Source organism: Aulonocara sp. 'chitande type north' Nkhata Bay, linkage group LG13 (genome assembly GCF_057382095.1).
Source record: "Aulonocara sp. 'chitande type north' Nkhata Bay isolate Kocher_YH1m ecotype deep benthic linkage group LG13, A_spYH_male_GT1.1, whole genome shotgun sequence".
Classification (NCBI taxonomy): domain Eukaryota; kingdom Metazoa; phylum Chordata; class Actinopteri; order Cichliformes; family Cichlidae; genus Aulonocara; species Aulonocara sp. 'chitande type north' Nkhata Bay.
In genome coordinates, this window is record NC_141356.1 from 24,531,198 (window position 1) to 24,548,757 (window position 17,560).

Consider the following 17,560-nt stretch of genomic DNA (forward strand, 5'->3'; position numbering starts at 1 on the left):
CAAAATATTTTAAGAAACTTAAACTGTTAAGCCTCTGTCAAATTAAAGTTGTTCTGACAGAGCAGGAAAAAATAGTTCAAATATATTGCAAGAAAGGTAATTTAGTAATTCTGTAATCAGACTGTCAGCGTTTTTGCAGCACAGACAGCAGTCTCAACTTCCTTGAGTCTTCTGTGTGCTTTGAACACCAAAATTAAAGCACTTTATGCCATTCACCCTTCAGCCATCTAAGGTTGTCAGATTTAATGAGGACCATCAACTGCTTCAAGTCTTGCGAAGGTGATTGAAGTTGGAGCTAGCATGCCACTTGAGGGCTTTTTTTGTGTGTGTATGTGTGTTGCTTAGTTATTCAGAGTCTTTTAAGTGATATTTTGGGAAGGATGATAGATGATTTTACTGTCAAACCCACATTCATCTGATATATTTAGTAGACGGAAACGGGGGGAAAGTTCTGGAAATATCAAGTCCAGTAGAGAATGATATGGTATAAAATATCAAAAACAGATGTTGAGCACCGAGTGGACACCGTTGAACAATCAATAAACTAACGAACAAGCAACAGCACGACATGAGAGAATCAATCCTCATGGAAGCCTACAACTCCTTTCCTTTCCAAAAAAGTTGGGATTTTGTGTAAAATGCAAAAAATAAATACAAACTTATTTTTAATCATTTAAAAAGAAAGGTTTTGAAATGAAAATACAGCTGATTTCATGTGATATGTCTCCTAATTGTACTAGCAGGTTTAATTCTTTAGGTATAGGCTTAAAAGGAATGTCACATTTATGCATTCAAAATCAAAGTAAGTGAAGTAGCTTTATTAGAAGCGTTTAATATGTTTAGAGCATCACAGTATCAGTGTAAACAGTATGTATGTTACGAGCTAGCTGTTTCATAAATATAACAGCTCCATTCACAGTAAGAATCAGGATCTTTTAATCTCACATTTATTTGTCAGCACATACCAAAGCAGATAATGATGGACAAAAAACAATTAAAGGCAGCTTTCATTTTACATTCATACATGTTTTGTCGTGATTCAAAGGGATTTTTTGATACATCACAAGCTGATTTAAGGTTCAGAGGCAAGACTCCAGCAAACATTAGAGAAATTGTGTTCTCTGTGTTGGAAAAGAAGTTGCAACCTTGAGATTTGTTCTCTTTGCTTGACTCTGCTTCATGCTTGAATTAGATAAGCCATTCTCTTTTTGTTTGCCTGATATTTGCCTGTTTAAACTGCTGTCTCATTAAATGGAAGCATTCTTCACATCTTCCATAACCCTGTTTTGGTTTTATTGCCCTTGTGTTTCTCTGACTTTACACTGTCCACCTTCCGGATCATTTACGATCGGAGTCATCAGACCCCTTTGGTTGCTGTGCTTGGTTTCTGTCTGCTGCCCCCTGATGAAACTCATTGATTTCTGCAGTTAAGGTTGTTTTTTCCTTTGGCACTGCAGATTGAACCGTTTGAATTCTATCCCCAGCATTTGCTTGTAGACTTTCCACTTTAGGAAGACTTTTTACATTAGATGTAAGAGATGATTCTTTCTCTTGGTCTTTATTGCTATCATTACTTGTATCTTGAATGCTTTTTGCTACTTTGTGCTCAGCTGCAGCATCAGATTTGCTGCTTTCCTTTGGCTCTGTATCAGCATGTTCCTTTCTCTCATTCACAAGTGCTGTATGTGAATTTGATTGAGCAGTCAAACCTGTGGCCTTCTCATCTGTTTCAGAATTAAGATTAACCTTATCCTGAACCTGAATAGCGTTGCCTAGCTCTTGAGTTTTTTCTGATTGTTCAGACTCATGAACAGAGATTTCGCCAACAGACTTATTTGCAAGAGCTGAGGTCAAACTTATTTGCTCACCATGTCCTTGATCACATGCCTCAGATTTGTTCTCAGTATTAACTTGGAGTTTATCATGAAGTTTAACAGAAAGCTCTGTCTGAGCCTTTTCCACTGTAACTGTTGTCATATCCACCTTTTCTGTGCTTTCAGCTTTTTCTTGATGCTCAAGCTCTTCAACAACAAAGCTTTCACCCAATAAATCTTCCTTTTGTGCAACTTTATCTATGCTGTTCTCTTCGTCATTCTCAGCCACTTCAGTCTCCTGTGACCCTTCTTTATTTTTATAACCCTTTTCACTACCTTCATCCTGATCAGGACTCTCTTTACCCCCACCATCACGTCCATTCTCTTCATTTACCACTGATACTTGATTCTGCTGACTGTCAGATATCTGGTCACCTTCTCTCTCTCTCGTATCGTTGCTATCATTCTCTTTCTTACCGCTCCCTCTCTCACTTTTGGAACATCCCTGCTCATTATTTCCCTCTTCTGAGCCTGTATCCTCAAATTCTGACATCTCAATTTCCCTGGTGGTCTCTGTTATGATTTCCTCTACAAACTTGTAGTGGGGCTCTGCTCGCCTGCGTGGGCCTCCCGGTCGGTTATGGCAAGGAAGCGTGTAAATAGGGGACTGATGGTAGATATAGGGCAAAGAGATGTGTGTGTCTGACTCTGTGGACAGCCGAGCCTCCTCACCACAGAGAAGTTTCCTGCAGGACAAGAAAGACAAATCTTATGTTAAGTGTTGGTTGTCTTTTAAATGTCATCAAACACCTGACATTTCACCTAAAGTTTACCAAAGGCTGACATCATGCATGACATAGACACTGTAATGTAATGTTCTCCATCTAGACCCTTAAAAGAACTGTTCTCATTACATTACCAACTGACTGTTGCAGTAACATCATTTCCACAGCACTGCACTGTCATTGATTTCCCGGGACAATGAAGTTAGCTTCAGTCTAGATAAATGCAGGGCTCTTAGTGCCTGATCAAAGCACTATGAGCTGCTTTAATCTAAGAGTCTGAAAAGTGGGATCTATGTGAAAGTCTATGGAGTACATAAATAATCTCTTTCCCATAGAAGACAAAAGTTAGCCACCGTGATAATAATACCTGTAAGACAGTATCTCCACATCCAAAGCCATCTTCACGTTCAACAGATCCTGATATTCCCGCAGATAACCAGACATGTCGAATTTGCAACTAATGAGCTCATTTTCAAGTTCTTTGATTGTGTTCTAGGGCAGAAAAGATAACATTTGTTAAGTGAGCATATAAACAATGCGCACGGCTTAATTATAACATGAAAACCACTTTACCTGATAGTGAATAATTTCCTCCATGTGGCGATCCTCGACGTCATGAAGTTGCTTCTCCAACGCTTCTCTGGTACCTTTAGCGCAATCCAACTCGATGTTTTTGGCCTGCAAGCTCTTCCTGTACTGCTGAATCTCTTGCTGGCTCGCTTTTAAAGCCTTTCTCTTGGTGTCAACTGCCTCCGTTAATCTTGCAATCTGAGATCGGAAAGTTTCTCCTATCTGCTGAATGTCGGACGCGCTGTGACCTTCCAGCTGTGCCCTGATGTCTCGGAGTGCCGCAGTGACGCCAGGGTGTCCAAATTCGTGGTCTTTCACAGTTACTTGCGCTCCCTGGATTTGGTCCAATATCTCTGCCACCTGGGCCTCATGGTTGTTCTTCAGGAAGTGGATTTCATCTACGAGGGACTGCGCTTTCTTGTCCAGGTGTAGTTTAGCCTGATACGCGTCGCTGACGTCCTTCTTCAGGACCATGATTTTACTCTCAGTATCGGATCTGCTACGAACCTCTTGTTCACATTGCCGTCTCAAGGTGGAAAGCTCTTCCTCTAAATTCTGATGCTCAATATCAATCTGATGCTTCTGATGTGCAATTTCCTGAACCAGCTGTCTCATCTTCCTGACTTCTTCTCCATACTCCTCCTCTAAACAAGATGCGGGCTTTGCTTTGCCTCGTATCTCTTCAATTTCTCTCTCCAGCTCGTGGTTCTTGTGTTCCAGCTGGTGCACCTTCTCTATGAATCCCGCCAGCCGATCATTCAAGCCCTGCATCACTTCTTTGTCATTAAACTTTGCATGTACATTTACCGGGTTGGTCCAGTTCGTCCCCCTGATGGCGACACCGCTATCCGGTCGCAAATGTCTAGCTTTTTGTTGTGAATCGAGCTCTTTTGCGATTCTGTGTGCGTTGCAGAGTCTGTTATCCATGCTGTGAATCGTGTCGGCGCTGTAAAGGTGCAGTAAAGAGAGGCTCCACGAGGGTTTTTATAACCGTCGCCATATGCTAGGTATGCAGAATGGAGCTGTCCACGGTGCTGAGAGGGTGTAGCATCAGCTAATACCTGATCAGCGCTTACACCACATTTTAAGCATGTGACGCCGGTAACATGACCATTCAACATCATCATCATCATCATCATCATCATCATCAACAACAACAACAACATCATAACAATCTGTACAGCGTCGTTGTATGTACCTATTCTCCTATTTTCATAAAGTAATTGGACAGATTCAGATTGGCGTAATTAATTAGTATGAATTTTAGGAATATTTTTAATATTTCCAGCAATTAACTACATAACTACATGTACCTTTCTCCCTACCCTCCACCCTCAAATTCTGTTTTATCTTTTGAGAGGCTTTAGCAGCTGCCTTCTGCTGCCTTCAGCTGCTGATTGTTTGTCTTCAAAGAGTGAGAGACATGTTCGTTTGCACTGAGGTCAGGTAACTAATTCAGCCATTCGACAACATTTCATTTCTTTGCCAGGTAACACCCTTGGATTGCTTTCTCAGTATGTTTTGGGTCATTAGCCATTTGTACTGTGAAGCACTATCCCATTTGGTTTTCATCATTTGACTGAATCTCAGGAGAAAGTGAAGTCTTGCATGCTTCAGAATTCATCCTGTGACGTCTGTCAGCAGTTACATCATGAATAAAGGCCAGTGATGCAGGTCAAGGTTCAAAGTTCTTTATTGTCATCCATCATGGAGAAATAAGACAGGATGAGATGAAGTTACTGAGGTCTCAGTGCTCATAATGATTAGAATAAGTAACGACCTAATTAAAATATAATAAAAGTAATGTCAAGCTAAAAATATATATATAAATGTAATTAAAGAATAATACTAACATAAATAAAACACTTTTAAATGAATAAATGACCTATTCATTCCATTAAAAGTTTATTAAGTCCATTAAAAATACAGAATGCAAATTGTGTGTATTCAGAGGCGTGGCGGTTGGGTACTGTTCAGCAGTCTCACAGCATCTGGGAACAAAAGCTGTTCATCACCCTGGTGGACCTCGACTTGATGCTGCGCAGTGCCTGCTTCTCTGCCACAGTGCAGCTGCAGTTCCACACAGAGATGCAGGCAGTCAGTGTGTTCTCCACAACACACCTGTAGCAGGAACTGAGGGTGTTGGAGTTCAGCCCCACTGCCTAGGGCTTCCTCAAGAAATACAGCAGTCGATGATGTTGTGTTCACGCCAGGTAAGGGTGTTGTTGAGGTGTATTCCCAGGTATTTGAAGCGGGAAACTCCATAACCGCCCCACTGATGTAGAGATAGTTTAATATCTCTCGAATTTAGCAATCATCCCTTAGTTTAGTTGATGTTTAAAATTAGGTTGTTCTCCTTACACCACAGCCCAAGTCTGTCTACCTTCTGCCTGTGGTGATGACGAGCACCAACACTGCTGTGTCACCTGTGAACTTCACTATGAGGTTATTGCCATAGTAAGCTCTGCGGTCATGTTCAGCTGTTGGTAGTGATACCCGACTAAGCCCCAGATGATGAGGTTTTATTTATGAGCCATTTTTTTCCTTCTCCCTGTTCTGCATTGCTTCAGTAAATGTTGATCTCAGTTTCATATGTCAACAGAATCTGGTTACCTCTGACCTTTTGCTCACCAGTCTATGCATTCTTTAGAAGAACACACCAAAGTGTTGTTCTGGAAACTTAAATGTTCTGATTGCTGACTGAACTCTGATTGAGCTCTGTTCCCTTTTTTCTGCTTCACTTTCACCAGCTGCATATCAGACTGCAATGAGACATCATTCCATGAAAATGGAATCAATTGCAGACCTATTCTCACCTAGTTTCCTATCTCTGCACTTCAATCACGTGATGATTGCTGCTTTTGAAATCCAATGTGGTGCTATACAAAGGCAAAATTGCAATACTTGATACCAGTGCACTCTACTCTGTATAGTCAAATTTAAAAAAACAAAAAACTTATGCAACTAAAAGCACAAAACAATTATCAATGACGTAGTTTTCGTCTTTCCACTGGAAATTAATGTTGAAATGTCAGCACCATAACGTGGGCATTTTATCTTATAAAACACATGGAGACAGTAAAGACTGAAAAAATATAACACTCAATTTGATGTTAAATACACCAACAAAAGACTCAATATAAAGAATTTATGTGCTTTTATTTGATATCAGAACTGATGCACTGAAAAAATATGTCTGACCTATAACTAGAGATGTTAGCGTTTAATAGCAATAGTCAGACCATCCCCCACAGTGAGCATGCTCAGTTCAATCCTCTGGTCCTTGTGTAGCTTCTTATTGAGCGCATCTAGACCTTGTGAGGTCAAGTCACTGGGAGCAGGATTCACAACCTTTCCATTCCACAGCACCTTCAAATACAACAACAACAGAGCTGTAAAAACATGCTGCACACCTCCCCATTGTCAACACTGCAGCATGACTTCCCTAACAGAGTTTAATTGTGCTTCTGTGAAGTGGACTTACATTGTCAATTGCAATAATGCCCCCTTTTCGTATCAGCTCTAGAGACTTTTCATAGTATCTGTCATAGTTAAATTTATCAGCATCGATGAACACAAAGTCAAATGTCCCAGCTTCTCCAGCTGCTATCAGTTCATCTGGTGAAACAGAGATATAAATATATGTATTTATGGTTTAATTGCTTGTTTTTAAAGAAAGAAACAGACACAGATTTATGAAAGTGTTTACCCAGTGTCTTCATAGCGATTTGATGCCGAACATCTATCTTGTTTTCGACTCCCGCCTATGGAAAACGTTAAATAGCAGTAATTGAGAAAATCTGCAGGGATTTTTAAAGTGAGTGTTTGCAAAAGCTAAAAAAGGTATTGATTTTCCTGCTCAGCCGTGCCTTCTAATGTGACACACTTTCCTGAACAGACACCTTTTTACTGTCCAGACCACGGTGTTTTGTGAAGATGTACTGACAGTCTGAATGTACAGCATGCTGTCTTCTGCACAATTTAGCTCTGACAGAAGCAACAATCAGTTTTACTTAACTTGCAAAATGCCAAATTGTGGTGTTGTGCAAGTGTCTTGTGCTGTTCTTACCTCTTTAAAAAAGGGTTTGGCAATGTCTATGTAGGTGCTTTCTATTTCACAGGCAACCACACGTCCACTTTCTGGCATGGCCAAAGCCATATTCAGTGCATTGTACCCAGTGTACATCCCTGCATAATAATTTGAAGGAGAATCACTTTAGACTTGGATCTTCAGCATAACATGGATAACAGATAATACACCATCGAGGACCTGAATCTACAAACAGTTCAATATCTGTCAAATGTAACTTTGCTGCCTTTTAAAAAGACTGAATTTGTAACATTTGATTTCCTCTGGTTAAAATTCCCAGTCACTGATTTAAATTTACAAAGTCTGAAAACCCCCAAACAAATCACTATATTCAAGATGATCAAAATAAGTAAATCTTTATTTAGTCAAAAGATGTGATTTAGTTGTGCGACTAAGCTGGTTGAAAAAAATCGGACAGCAAAGTTCAAGACAAAAAAATCATTTTCAGACAAAAAAAATCAAGCAAGCATTAAATTATAATAAGTTGGAAGAATACTTAGAATGTCTTTATTATTATATTAATAATATTAATAATATTATTATTATTATGGGATCAGCACTTTGATACTAATTAGTACATTCAGCATTGGTATAATTATGAAATAGTTTAATTCCACAGTAGTTTTTGTTGCCTTTTAAAATGGCCTTTCTTTTTCTTTTTGGTCTCACTCACCGATTTCAATAGCTTTAGTGGCATTAATCAGCCTAATGAGATTTGCCATCAGTTGGGCTTGATCACTGGCAACCATCATTGTACTCCACTGGTCTTCAAGGGTTCTCTGAATTGAAAATATAAAGCAATTTAATATCCAGGTGACTAACCAGAAGAAGAAAAAACATAAAGTTTCAATACTTGACATTTATCATCAGTTTTTGGAACTTTACTAGAAGGATGAAAGTCAGTTCTTCCTAAATATATTGCTTCATTTGCTGTTTAAAAAAAAAAAAAAGAAAAAAAAAAGATAACAGCAGAGTGTGCTTTCGAGCACAACTGTCCAAAGACACCAGATGTCAATCCAGCCGAACAACTGTGACATAACTGAAAAATATCCGATGGCTATAGCGCATGTTTCAGTTCATTCAAACAAGCCATTCAGTAGATCTTCATACATCAATTTGAGCATTATCATTGCGGAAGAGAGCATACCATAAGGGCTGAAATGTTTCATAACTGGATAAAGGTGGTAACTTCAGACAGCTTCATGTTGGCTTTGTCTCTGAGATAGTATACCCAGGCTCCATCAGCACACTACCACACATATAATGGTTTAGCTTTTCCTTTCATGCGTTACCTGTCTGTATATAATGTCTGACTAACATAATAGACAACACGCTCATTGTGTTGTTAAACTGCATGAAACTAAGGTTGCATGCAGTTTGGTAAGGTTTTGTTGCACTATGCTGCCCTCTAGTGATCAAAGCTATTACTGCTTCAATCCTGTGTTAATTATCTTCTTTGTCTTCCTCCACTTGTATTGCCCTTGTTTAAATATAAGTATCAATAGATAAAAAGTTGACTCAAACAGAAACTACACTAAAGCAGGAAATACATTTTATTCTAAGCAGGTACTTTTAAAAAAATATTCTGTTGTTGAATCAGATGGCAGTGAGACCTAAAGTTTGGGTGCCCCAACTTCAAAGACACAATCATCTTTAGTTTTTTAGCCTGGAGCATAAAATGACCACCCGCCCTACACCTGACCTAAATAACCTGCTGGTGGCCTCAGCATGTAAATTAATGCTGGCAAAGCACGACTGCGCATGTTAAGTGAAAGGTGTTCAAGAGAATCCTGATCAATCCATTTGCCATATCCATTTATTTATCCTCGAGGGTGACACTGGGTGAGAGGCCGGGCCAAACCAGGACAGGTCGTAAAGAGACAGGCAGCCATAGACATTCACAAACACACATATGGGAAATTTAGAGTCACCACCTGATCTACTATTTATGCTTTTAAACTCTGGAAACAAAATTGCATTAACTGCAATTTAAAAACAACACGGTGAAGGTAACAAGAGAGGTTTTGGTCGGTTTCATCTTACTGAAAAAAGTCACGTATTTCTTGCTAAGATAAGTGGCAAATGTTACAGTAGAAACATCATGAAATTAGTGATGAAGTTATCATCCAGTCTTTATGCTCGTCTGGTTACCTTACCAGTCTGAGTTTGGTGAGGACCGGGTGCTCCCTCAGTGAGTTGTTAGCTACATACTGAAGCACGGGATCAACATTCTCTATACCATGGATTTTCCCAGTAAAGGCAGATTTTCCCACACCTGACCAACAAAATATGAAACAGATGGAGATAACAGAGATATCCAAGAAACTGCAACCACACATCCTTACTTAAGTCATCGCATACCTGTTAGTATGAGAGCGAGTCCAACACAGAAAAGCACTTTAATCTCTGCAGCCATTATCTTACTGCTGTGGGCTCTCGTAAAGAAACACAGGGCAGCTTCTTTGTTTGAATCTACCAGTTCTCACTGTGTCAGGCCTTTTTGTGCCAGCCTGTATTTGTTTTGGTTAACCTTTAAGAGGGTTTCGCTCAACGTATTGATTTGTAATGATATTGCAAAAGATAGCACAAGGTTGATGCATTTAGGAAAACACACGATGGAATGAAACTCAGAAAACAAAGCATAAGATGGACAACTATCTTTTAAATATATTTTTTAATAACTTGCATTTATTTATTTATTTTATTTAGTTATTTAACAAATCTTTCTTAATGATTTTGAGATTTACCCGTGGTTGACAGCGAGTCCTCTAAAAATAGTACAGAAAGACTGTTGTATTTATAGTTTCCATCTATTAATCTGCACTTTATTACTGTGTAATAAACAATGCGAACAACTATTCGAAACTTGAATCTTTAATTCCCCCTTATCCCCCTGTGTTAATTTATGTGCTAAAACAATTGAATAAAAACAACTAGCGGCCACCGTAAGAGGAAGAGTAACATCCTATGTTTTGCCACTTTAACAAAACGGCTTTATTCCCAAGCAAGATGCAGATTTGCAAAGCTGTAATATATGTAAGGTATCAAAATCACGACTTTCAGTTTCATATAGCCATCAAAAATCAGCCATTTCATTTATTTCTGACAGCTATCTCTAAGATTTCATATCCGTTTTTTGGGAAGATATTTGATCTGACACTTAATAATCCTTCATTGAGATTCAAGCGCATTTTCTTATTGTTTTCTAGCCTGCATTGCTGCCTCCTAGTGGTAGGCTGGCTAAAGAGGCTTTCTTTTTTGTTTTCGTTTGTAGTGTACTGAATGCATGTACTGGTACTGCCCTGCTTAATCCGACAGGCATTTGGGTATGTTGAGCACCACAACAGAGACATTAACAAAAATAATGAGAAAGTTAAGACCAAATGTTAAAGTTATTGTGATGTGGGAAAAAAATGTGGCTCCTCTGAAACTTGATCTATATTCTAACCTTGTTGAAAGGTATGCATGAGCTGAACCTTATCGAACCACAGAAATTCCACTTTTACTGTCCTGTTAAATTTAAGTCCTAATATTTTTATATCTTGGAAGATATCATGGAAGAAGTGCAGTTTAAAGGGTGGCTGAGCAAGTCAGCAATTATGGCTACAGTATTTCAGCTGAGGTCATCCAGACCATCTGCAGTGTTTATTCAAGGGCAGTTGTCCAACAAAACCAAGCCAGTATGTGCAACCCAGGGGCAAGAAGTCAAAAAGTGGTGAAATAAATAAAGAATGAAGTTAGGGCGAAAACCTATTTATGTAACTTTGGACAGCAGAATCAACACTTTTATCGTTTTAAAAATGACTCATAAGTGAAGTACATTCAGGAGTTTAGCAGTTTTACTTTCACAGGCTCACTTGTTCTCATGTTACCAGTGGGTTATTTGTAAATTTGTTAATGTTGGTGTATTTTAGATAGATATTATAATTGATATTAATTGACATTAGCTGTCTTTGTCTCCTCAGCATGTACTGTGTACACATCACTACTAATTTAGTTACACAGCTACATAGAGAGTGATCATTATAGGTTAAAAAAAAACCCCACACACATCAGTAACAGTGACAAAGCCCAGGAGAGGATGCTCTAGTTATAAAAAAAAAAAAAAAATCAATGGTGAAATTGGAACCTAAGCAAAGTCTAGCAAATCATCAAACCCATGTTCAGTCAAGGCTGAGCTCACATATAGCACTGAGGAAATAGCCAACACAGGGCCACACGCTCAGTATGATATTGTCAAATTACAATCAGAAACACCGAAGACTTATTTAGGCAACAGTAACAGTAATGACAGAGTTGCATGTGCATATTTCCTCTGGGACATTTGATAAAAGGTTGGTACTGACAGTAGTCAACAATTTTGTGGCGGATACAAGCAAGTTGTAGAGTCATCTGGGTCACTTTCACACCTCCACTTTCCTGATCTCTCCTGTCCAAATACTCCAATTTTAGGATGATGACAGATACCTGGCATCCTTGGCAGAGATTTCAATGAACCAATCTTGACAAGGGACTCCATACCTTTGCTATGCTGCTATTGATGTAGGCTGCTGGGAAGTTTTACAATCCGGAGCAGTACCTATACACAATGACGACTCTCCAGAAGTCCAAAAAGAGCAAATTTTAACCTTGTCACAAAAAATCCAAACAATACATGACGTGGTCTTCTGCTGCTGTAGGCCATCTGCCTCAAGCTTTAACATGCTGTGCATCAAGAGATGCTCTTCTGGTTACTTTGGGTGTAATGAGTGGTTATTTGAGTTGCTGTTGCCTTCATATCAATAGAATAGGCCTAAAACTATTCTGATAAAGCTTGCAGTTAAAGCTGAATGCGAACCATCTCTTTCATAAGCTTCTACAGGGAGAGGTGCCCGGGAGACCTCCAGTGATGAGCTGATGGCCCTTTCATCTACTCTTCTCTCTTTAATTCCCAGTACATTTGCTGTATACGTCAATATTGCATGCCATTAACTTTTTCTCTTCTTACTCATGCAGTTTGTGCTTTTTCTTATGTTCTCTTGTTCTGTGTGCTTTTGTGCTTTTGTGCAGGTACCTCTGGATTTGAAACTGCATGTTTTCTTCTTTGGTTGCAGGCCTCGCCAACCTGTCCAGTGTTTATTGTTTACTTGCTGTTTGCTGCTCCACCTTTTGTTCTCCACTCATTCTTTGAATTGAACCGCTGAATGCACAGTAGCTCAGAAAGCACAAGAATGGTGAATTCTCCTTACAGTGAAGTCATCTCTCTCCATGCTGGAGAGAGATGACTTCACAAACAGTATGGGAACAGCAGAACTGACTGCAGAAAAATATCATTCATTTTGTCATTTGGGACTATTACATTAAGACGGACTTGAAAAAAGAAAAACTGAACCTACAAGCTTTGCAGGGAGTTTATTCTTTTTAATGTTTTGCATCTTTGTTGAGCTTATCTGTAAAGCAGGTAAAGTTTAACGAGCAGTGTTTCATAGAGCAAGTGCGACGGAGCGTGTTCAGAAAACACGCTTTCAGATCGTCTCGTCTTACAACTTCAAAACAGGAACAGGGAAGACAGTAGCCAGGAATGTTCAAAAAGGAATTTTGGGGATGTGAGTGGGATGCAAGGTCTCTCCAAGGACACAGAGCTTCCTCTGTCTATTCCCTAATTAAGAATGCACAGATACAAACAAAAACATGCCGCAGACAAGAACGCATCACTTAAATGAGCCATGACACAAACTGTCTCTGAAAAATGTTTGAGTTGTGATGGGGAAAGGAAGAGGATGTCTCAGAGTGTGCGCACAGCTCTGCTAAAGTCCTCTTGGTGAAAATGAGATGCCGTGTTTTTCCACCATCCTCTCCCGCTCCCTCTCTCCCGCTGCTTCAGGCCTCTGCTTATGTGACGCTAATTGTTTCTGCTACTTGTGCCAAGTACCTACTCTTCCTCAGCACATTCTACAGACAGGTCCTGGTCCCTTAGCTGCTTTTTGTGTCTGTTTAAGGAATGAAAAAATGTGTGCTGCCATCTGCAGCGTGCACACCACTGTTCCTCCTCCCGGCCGTGACTGTCATGGTGCCACAATGGTACACATTCACATACTCTCTCAGAGGTAGGAAAAAATATGTGGTAAAGAAGCAAGAAAACAAAACTGACACGTACAACTGCTAATATGAAACAAAATAATTCAAGAGGTTCCTGTTTTGATGCATTTAGCGTTCGGGAAGGAAGATGCCGTGTGCCGCGTGAAAAGCCTTTTAAATTTTGCAGACCATGCAGAGAAGATATAGTAGATTTACAAACCGTCCCATATATGTGCTACTCACTACTATAGATTTTAACAGAAGCCTGCACAAAAATCTATGCCAATTTTAGGACTGTGACCCCATATGAGTTCACTCTAACTAGATAATCGAGTTAGAGTACTTTAAAGTTCAGTACTTTAAAACAGCCAGCAAGTGGCAATGTTGTTTAGCTTATCCACATTTTTGTCTGTGCACAAGCTAAAAACAAGCTTACCACACAAAGAGGCAGGCCTTCAGTCCTCTGTATGGGAAGGATATCACTTTCCTCTTGTTGAATTGACCTGTGACACCATCAGAGAGTGCAAGGACGCCACATATTGACACTCTTGTAAAGCCACATGGGTGTTATGTCATTCGTGTGTTTATCTCAGGAAGACTGCTTCACTGATGCACTCAAGCAGCCGGAGTCAGTTTGGCACCATCTCAGCAGTCAGATAAGTGTGCATGAATATTAAGTGATGCTAATCACAATGGAGAGACCAACGTCTAGACGACTGACAGACATTTCTCAGCATTCAACCGGCGTGCTCAGATTTGTCCCGTGTTTGACAGCAGCATCGCCCAACATGACAAGTCTGTTTAAAGCTTCCAGAAGAGGCTCACACACGTGCCCGTGCACCAGCACGCACGATTAGAGACGCATTGACACTGATTTTACTCAAACTGGGCCAATGTGTGTGCAAGACCTTAGGTAGTGTTTCTCGGCACACGTGCACACAAAGAGCGTCAGTTTATATAGGCCACTCAAGGGGATTGCAGAATGTAGATGAGGATGTTGGAAAATATTCTCAAGACCTGCTTTTCCATCATGGAAATATTTATTTGTCGTTTCTGTATTAAAATACGGTGTATTTTACAGCGAGAATGTTGAGGATAAGCCATCCAGTTCATTATCATCCTCTCTTTGTGCATTCGAGCTATACAGAACAAAACAGTGGATCTGCTTCTGTGGGGAAAAAAAAAGGGGGGGGGGGGGGGACAGAAATGAATAGCAGGTGTGGTTGTTTGACTTTCAAATCATCTAGGCATCTATTCTATTAACCTGCCGTGTAAATAAATGCAGAATTCAATTTCCATGGAGTCACGCATTAACTTGACAGTCCTCAAGAAGATCAAACAGGCTGCTTGGGAGCACGTGAGCCACAGTGAAGAAAATCTTGGGTATACGAAAGGTGTTGACACCTTGAGCAAGCCACAAAAAGAGACAAATGTCATATTCTTGGTTACAATTACCGGATGAACTTCTGGTTTTAAGCCAGCAGGTATTCTAGCTATCCTGTATACAGTGGAGCTCCTTCTGCAACACCTCACTGTGGCTGTCAGTCTGCAGTGTCAGAGGACACTTGCTCTTTTTAGCTCTTCTGAATACTAATATTTTAAAGGCCCATTTTCTCTTTCATAATATACTTCCTCCAACATTATGTGTGTCAACAAAGACAAACTGTGTCCATGCCTTTGCTTCCTGTTCTTCACTACATCCTCCCTTCCTATTAGTCTCACGCTCATCTGACTGCCCTGTCCCATTGTGACTGCACTTGAGGCGCTAATGATAATGTTATAACCCAGACCAATTTTCCATGGCGATCATACTCAGTTAATTGAGCTGATTATAAGCTCTCTGTCTGAGATGACCCCTCCAGACTTGGAAAAACTGAACAGAGAGAGAAGTGCAGATGGAGGGATGAAAGGTTTCTTCAGGCATTCCATCACAGCGCAATAGACACATGGGATATGACTGTTTGGAGGCATGAGCTGAGGCATATGTGAGTGTGTGTGTCTCTGTGTGTGTATCCATTAAAAAAATCCTTGTGTGGGGGGTGTTGGGAGATGGCATGCAGGGAGAGCAAGCCTTCAGGGAGGTGTAAAGGAGGAGAGGAGTGGGACAGTGACTGAGGAAGAGGGTTGTGGGGGGGGGACTGGGCTCGAGGTTCGAAATCACAACACAGCCTGTGTAATAGACACGGACACACACCACATCTGAAGTTAATCCAATCAGGGAAAAGCACAGCGCTCCCATACGCCTAAGACACACAAACATAAGGTCAAGAGCAACTTGTATTAACGCAGCGATGTCAGGGAGAAGTGGTGTAGATAATTGACTTTCAGCAATGTTTAAAAGGGTTAGAGAGAGACGGAGAAATTAAGTAATGCAGTGGTTTTTTTAGGTAGAGTCAAGCAGATGTGAAAGGAAGGCCATATTAGTCATTATTTTATCAGCAGGTTGATGAGAAAAATTCCCAATTTGACTATTTTTCCATTTAGCTGTTATAGGTTTGCAAAAGTAGTGCTTCATTTTCTCTTCATTAGTGATTAATACAGCCCAATTTCCAGCTGAAAGTTATTAGTATTTAGTCCTCTGACTCTTTGGAAAAGGCACAAACAGCATCTAATGTCAGATTTCATAAACTTAATGTCCAAAAATGTCAGATTATTTTGTTTGAATTCTTGTGGCTTTTGTCCAGTTGAGTTTGTGTTTTAACATTTGAAACTCTTGATTTTTATTTTTTTGTATTTTTGGAATTTATAAAAACGGGGAGTTAGTTTTAAATGAAAAAAGATCATCAGAGTTATATGAAAAAAAAGAAATGTTACCTTCTTGCGATATAATATAAGTAGTATAAATGCAGTAAATTTATGGTGTAATTTTTACACACACACGATAAAAAATTAACTTTGTAAAACAAATACTATTTTAAAGACCATGAGCTCGCAGTCATTGTTTTGAAAAATTTACAGCTGAATGTCTGCATCTTTCTTTACGTTAGTAAAAATAGTTAAATTAGCATTATTCAGCATTTGAGTGGGTTCAATTATCCATGCTGTTTTTGGCTGAAGATCTTTTGGTTCATCCAGTGCTGCAGTCTATAAGTATAATCTACTTGCCTCTGTATAACTCTGCTGCATTACATACAGTGCTGCTTTGTGTATACAAACCATGTGTGTAAATGCTTGCTTGGAATATAACAATAAGGGACAAGCATGCAGGGCTCTGCTGAGAATCGTACTGTTTTATTTACAGTAAAACAGGACACACTAATAAAAGACACAGAGCACGGTGCTGTAATATCTGGGGATGAAAAGCAAATGTGCTTTTGAGCGCCAAGTATACTGGTCCTTTTCATAGGCGACTTGGTTCCACCCATGATCGAATGCAACATTCTAAAAGGACTATTTACTCTTTTCATTTCCTCTTGTGTATAACAGACGAAGGAGCGTGTGGCTTGCTGTATGAAAACAGGACCTGGCCTAATGTTGCATGAAGACCATGGTGAATTCATATTGATGGGAAAGCAGCCTCTGAAGCCCAGCAGCCATGATTTTTTCATAAGCCACCGGGAACAAGAAGTCAGTCAGCTGACAGGTGCTAACTCCACCAATTGTGCCGTGGATAAGAGATGGGACATGGAGAAAAGGGGGAGAGAAAGAGAGAAAGCAAAGGCAACAACTGGCTCCTCTTTTCTAAAGCACTTTTGTGTGCAGAATGTGTACGTGCTGCGTTGTGTGTGCTCCGTGCACCCTGTTCCCTTCTATAGCTGGAGAGGATTTTACGGAGGAGACTGTGTAAACACCAGAATGCATGTCAAATATGATGAGTCTTGATAGCTGTAAAACATACCCAAGGACTGCTCCTCACTTATTATCTACAACCAGAGCCCTGGAGCTATGTCTGCATCCTTCTGCCTTCCCTCCACGCATGTCGCGCCACAAGTCCCTCTCTGGAAAGCATTGATTATTTTGGCATGAGCCAGGGAGAAAGAGAGGTGTGATTTCTTTTGTGTTTCCTCAAGAAAAAAAATCAGCAAAAATAAATATTTTTGTGAGCATGGTGCAGCCACAAGAAAAATATGAGCACATTGGGGAAGAAATAAAGATGATGGATTTGCTAGCTGACGTGAGCAGCATGCTTCTGTGTGTGTGTGTGTGTGTGTGCGTGTGTGTTTGAGCGCCGCAGAGTTTTGGCTGCTACAGTCAGTGCATTGTTTTCATTCGTGTGCATGTCGTTTTTGAACTGTACATCCAGA

The 17,560-nt window shown here is 39.9% G+C and overlaps 2 protein-coding genes across 2 annotated transcripts; both read right to left on the minus strand.

Moving 5' to 3' along the window:
• Positions 1–812: 812 nt before the first annotated feature.
• On the minus strand, positions 813–4,205 carry LOC147316134 (uncharacterized). The gene is made up of 3 exons (XM_086259333.1): positions 3,173–4,205; positions 2,967–3,091; positions 813–2,560 (listed from the first exon to the last, which is right to left on the minus strand). The coding sequence occupies exons 1-3, from the start codon at positions 4,094–4,096 to the stop codon at positions 1,339–1,341; spliced, it is 2,271 nt and encodes a 756-aa protein (XP_086115459.1). The 5' UTR covers positions 4,097–4,205; the 3' UTR covers positions 813–1,338.
• Positions 4,206–6,309: 2,104 nt separating this feature from the next.
• Positions 6,310–9,754, minus strand: comtd1a (catechol-O-methyltransferase domain containing 1a). Its single transcript, XM_086259343.1, has 7 exons — positions 9,621–9,754; positions 9,416–9,534; positions 7,933–8,038; positions 7,239–7,357; positions 6,879–6,933; positions 6,654–6,787; positions 6,310–6,538 (listed from the first exon to the last, which is right to left on the minus strand). Exons 1-7 carry the CDS (start codon positions 9,673–9,675, stop codon positions 6,386–6,388), a joined length of 741 nt encoding a protein of 246 aa, XP_086115469.1. The 5' UTR covers positions 9,676–9,754; the 3' UTR covers positions 6,310–6,385.
• Positions 9,755–17,560: the final 7,806 nt, after the last annotated feature.

Bases quoted from the DNA above. Each gene is read 5' to 3' on its own strand.
- LOC147316134 (XM_086259333.1), bottom strand. From the start codon at position 4,096: ATGGATAACAGACTCTGCAACGCACACAGAATCGCAAAAGAGCTCGAT. The intron at 3,092-3,172 runs GTAAAGTGGTTT...TTTCTGCCCTAG, and splicing joins AGGAAATTATTCACTATCAG to AACACAATCAAAGAACTTGA. The intron at 2,561-2,966 runs GTATTATTATCA...CTTGTCCTGCAG, and splicing joins GTGGAGATACTGTCTTACAG to GAAACTTCTCTGTGGTGAGG.
- comtd1a (XM_086259343.1), bottom strand. From the start codon at position 9,675: ATGGCTGCAGAGATTAAAGTGCTTTTCTGTGTTGGACTCGCTCTCATA. The intron at 9,535-9,620 runs GTATGCGATGAC...TTTGTTGGTCAG, and splicing joins ACTCGCTCTCATACTAACAG to GTGTGGGAAAATCTGCCTTT. The intron at 6,788-6,878 runs GTAAACACTTTC...CTGTTTCACCAG, and splicing joins AATCGCTATGAAGACACTGG to ATGAACTGATAGCAGCTGGA.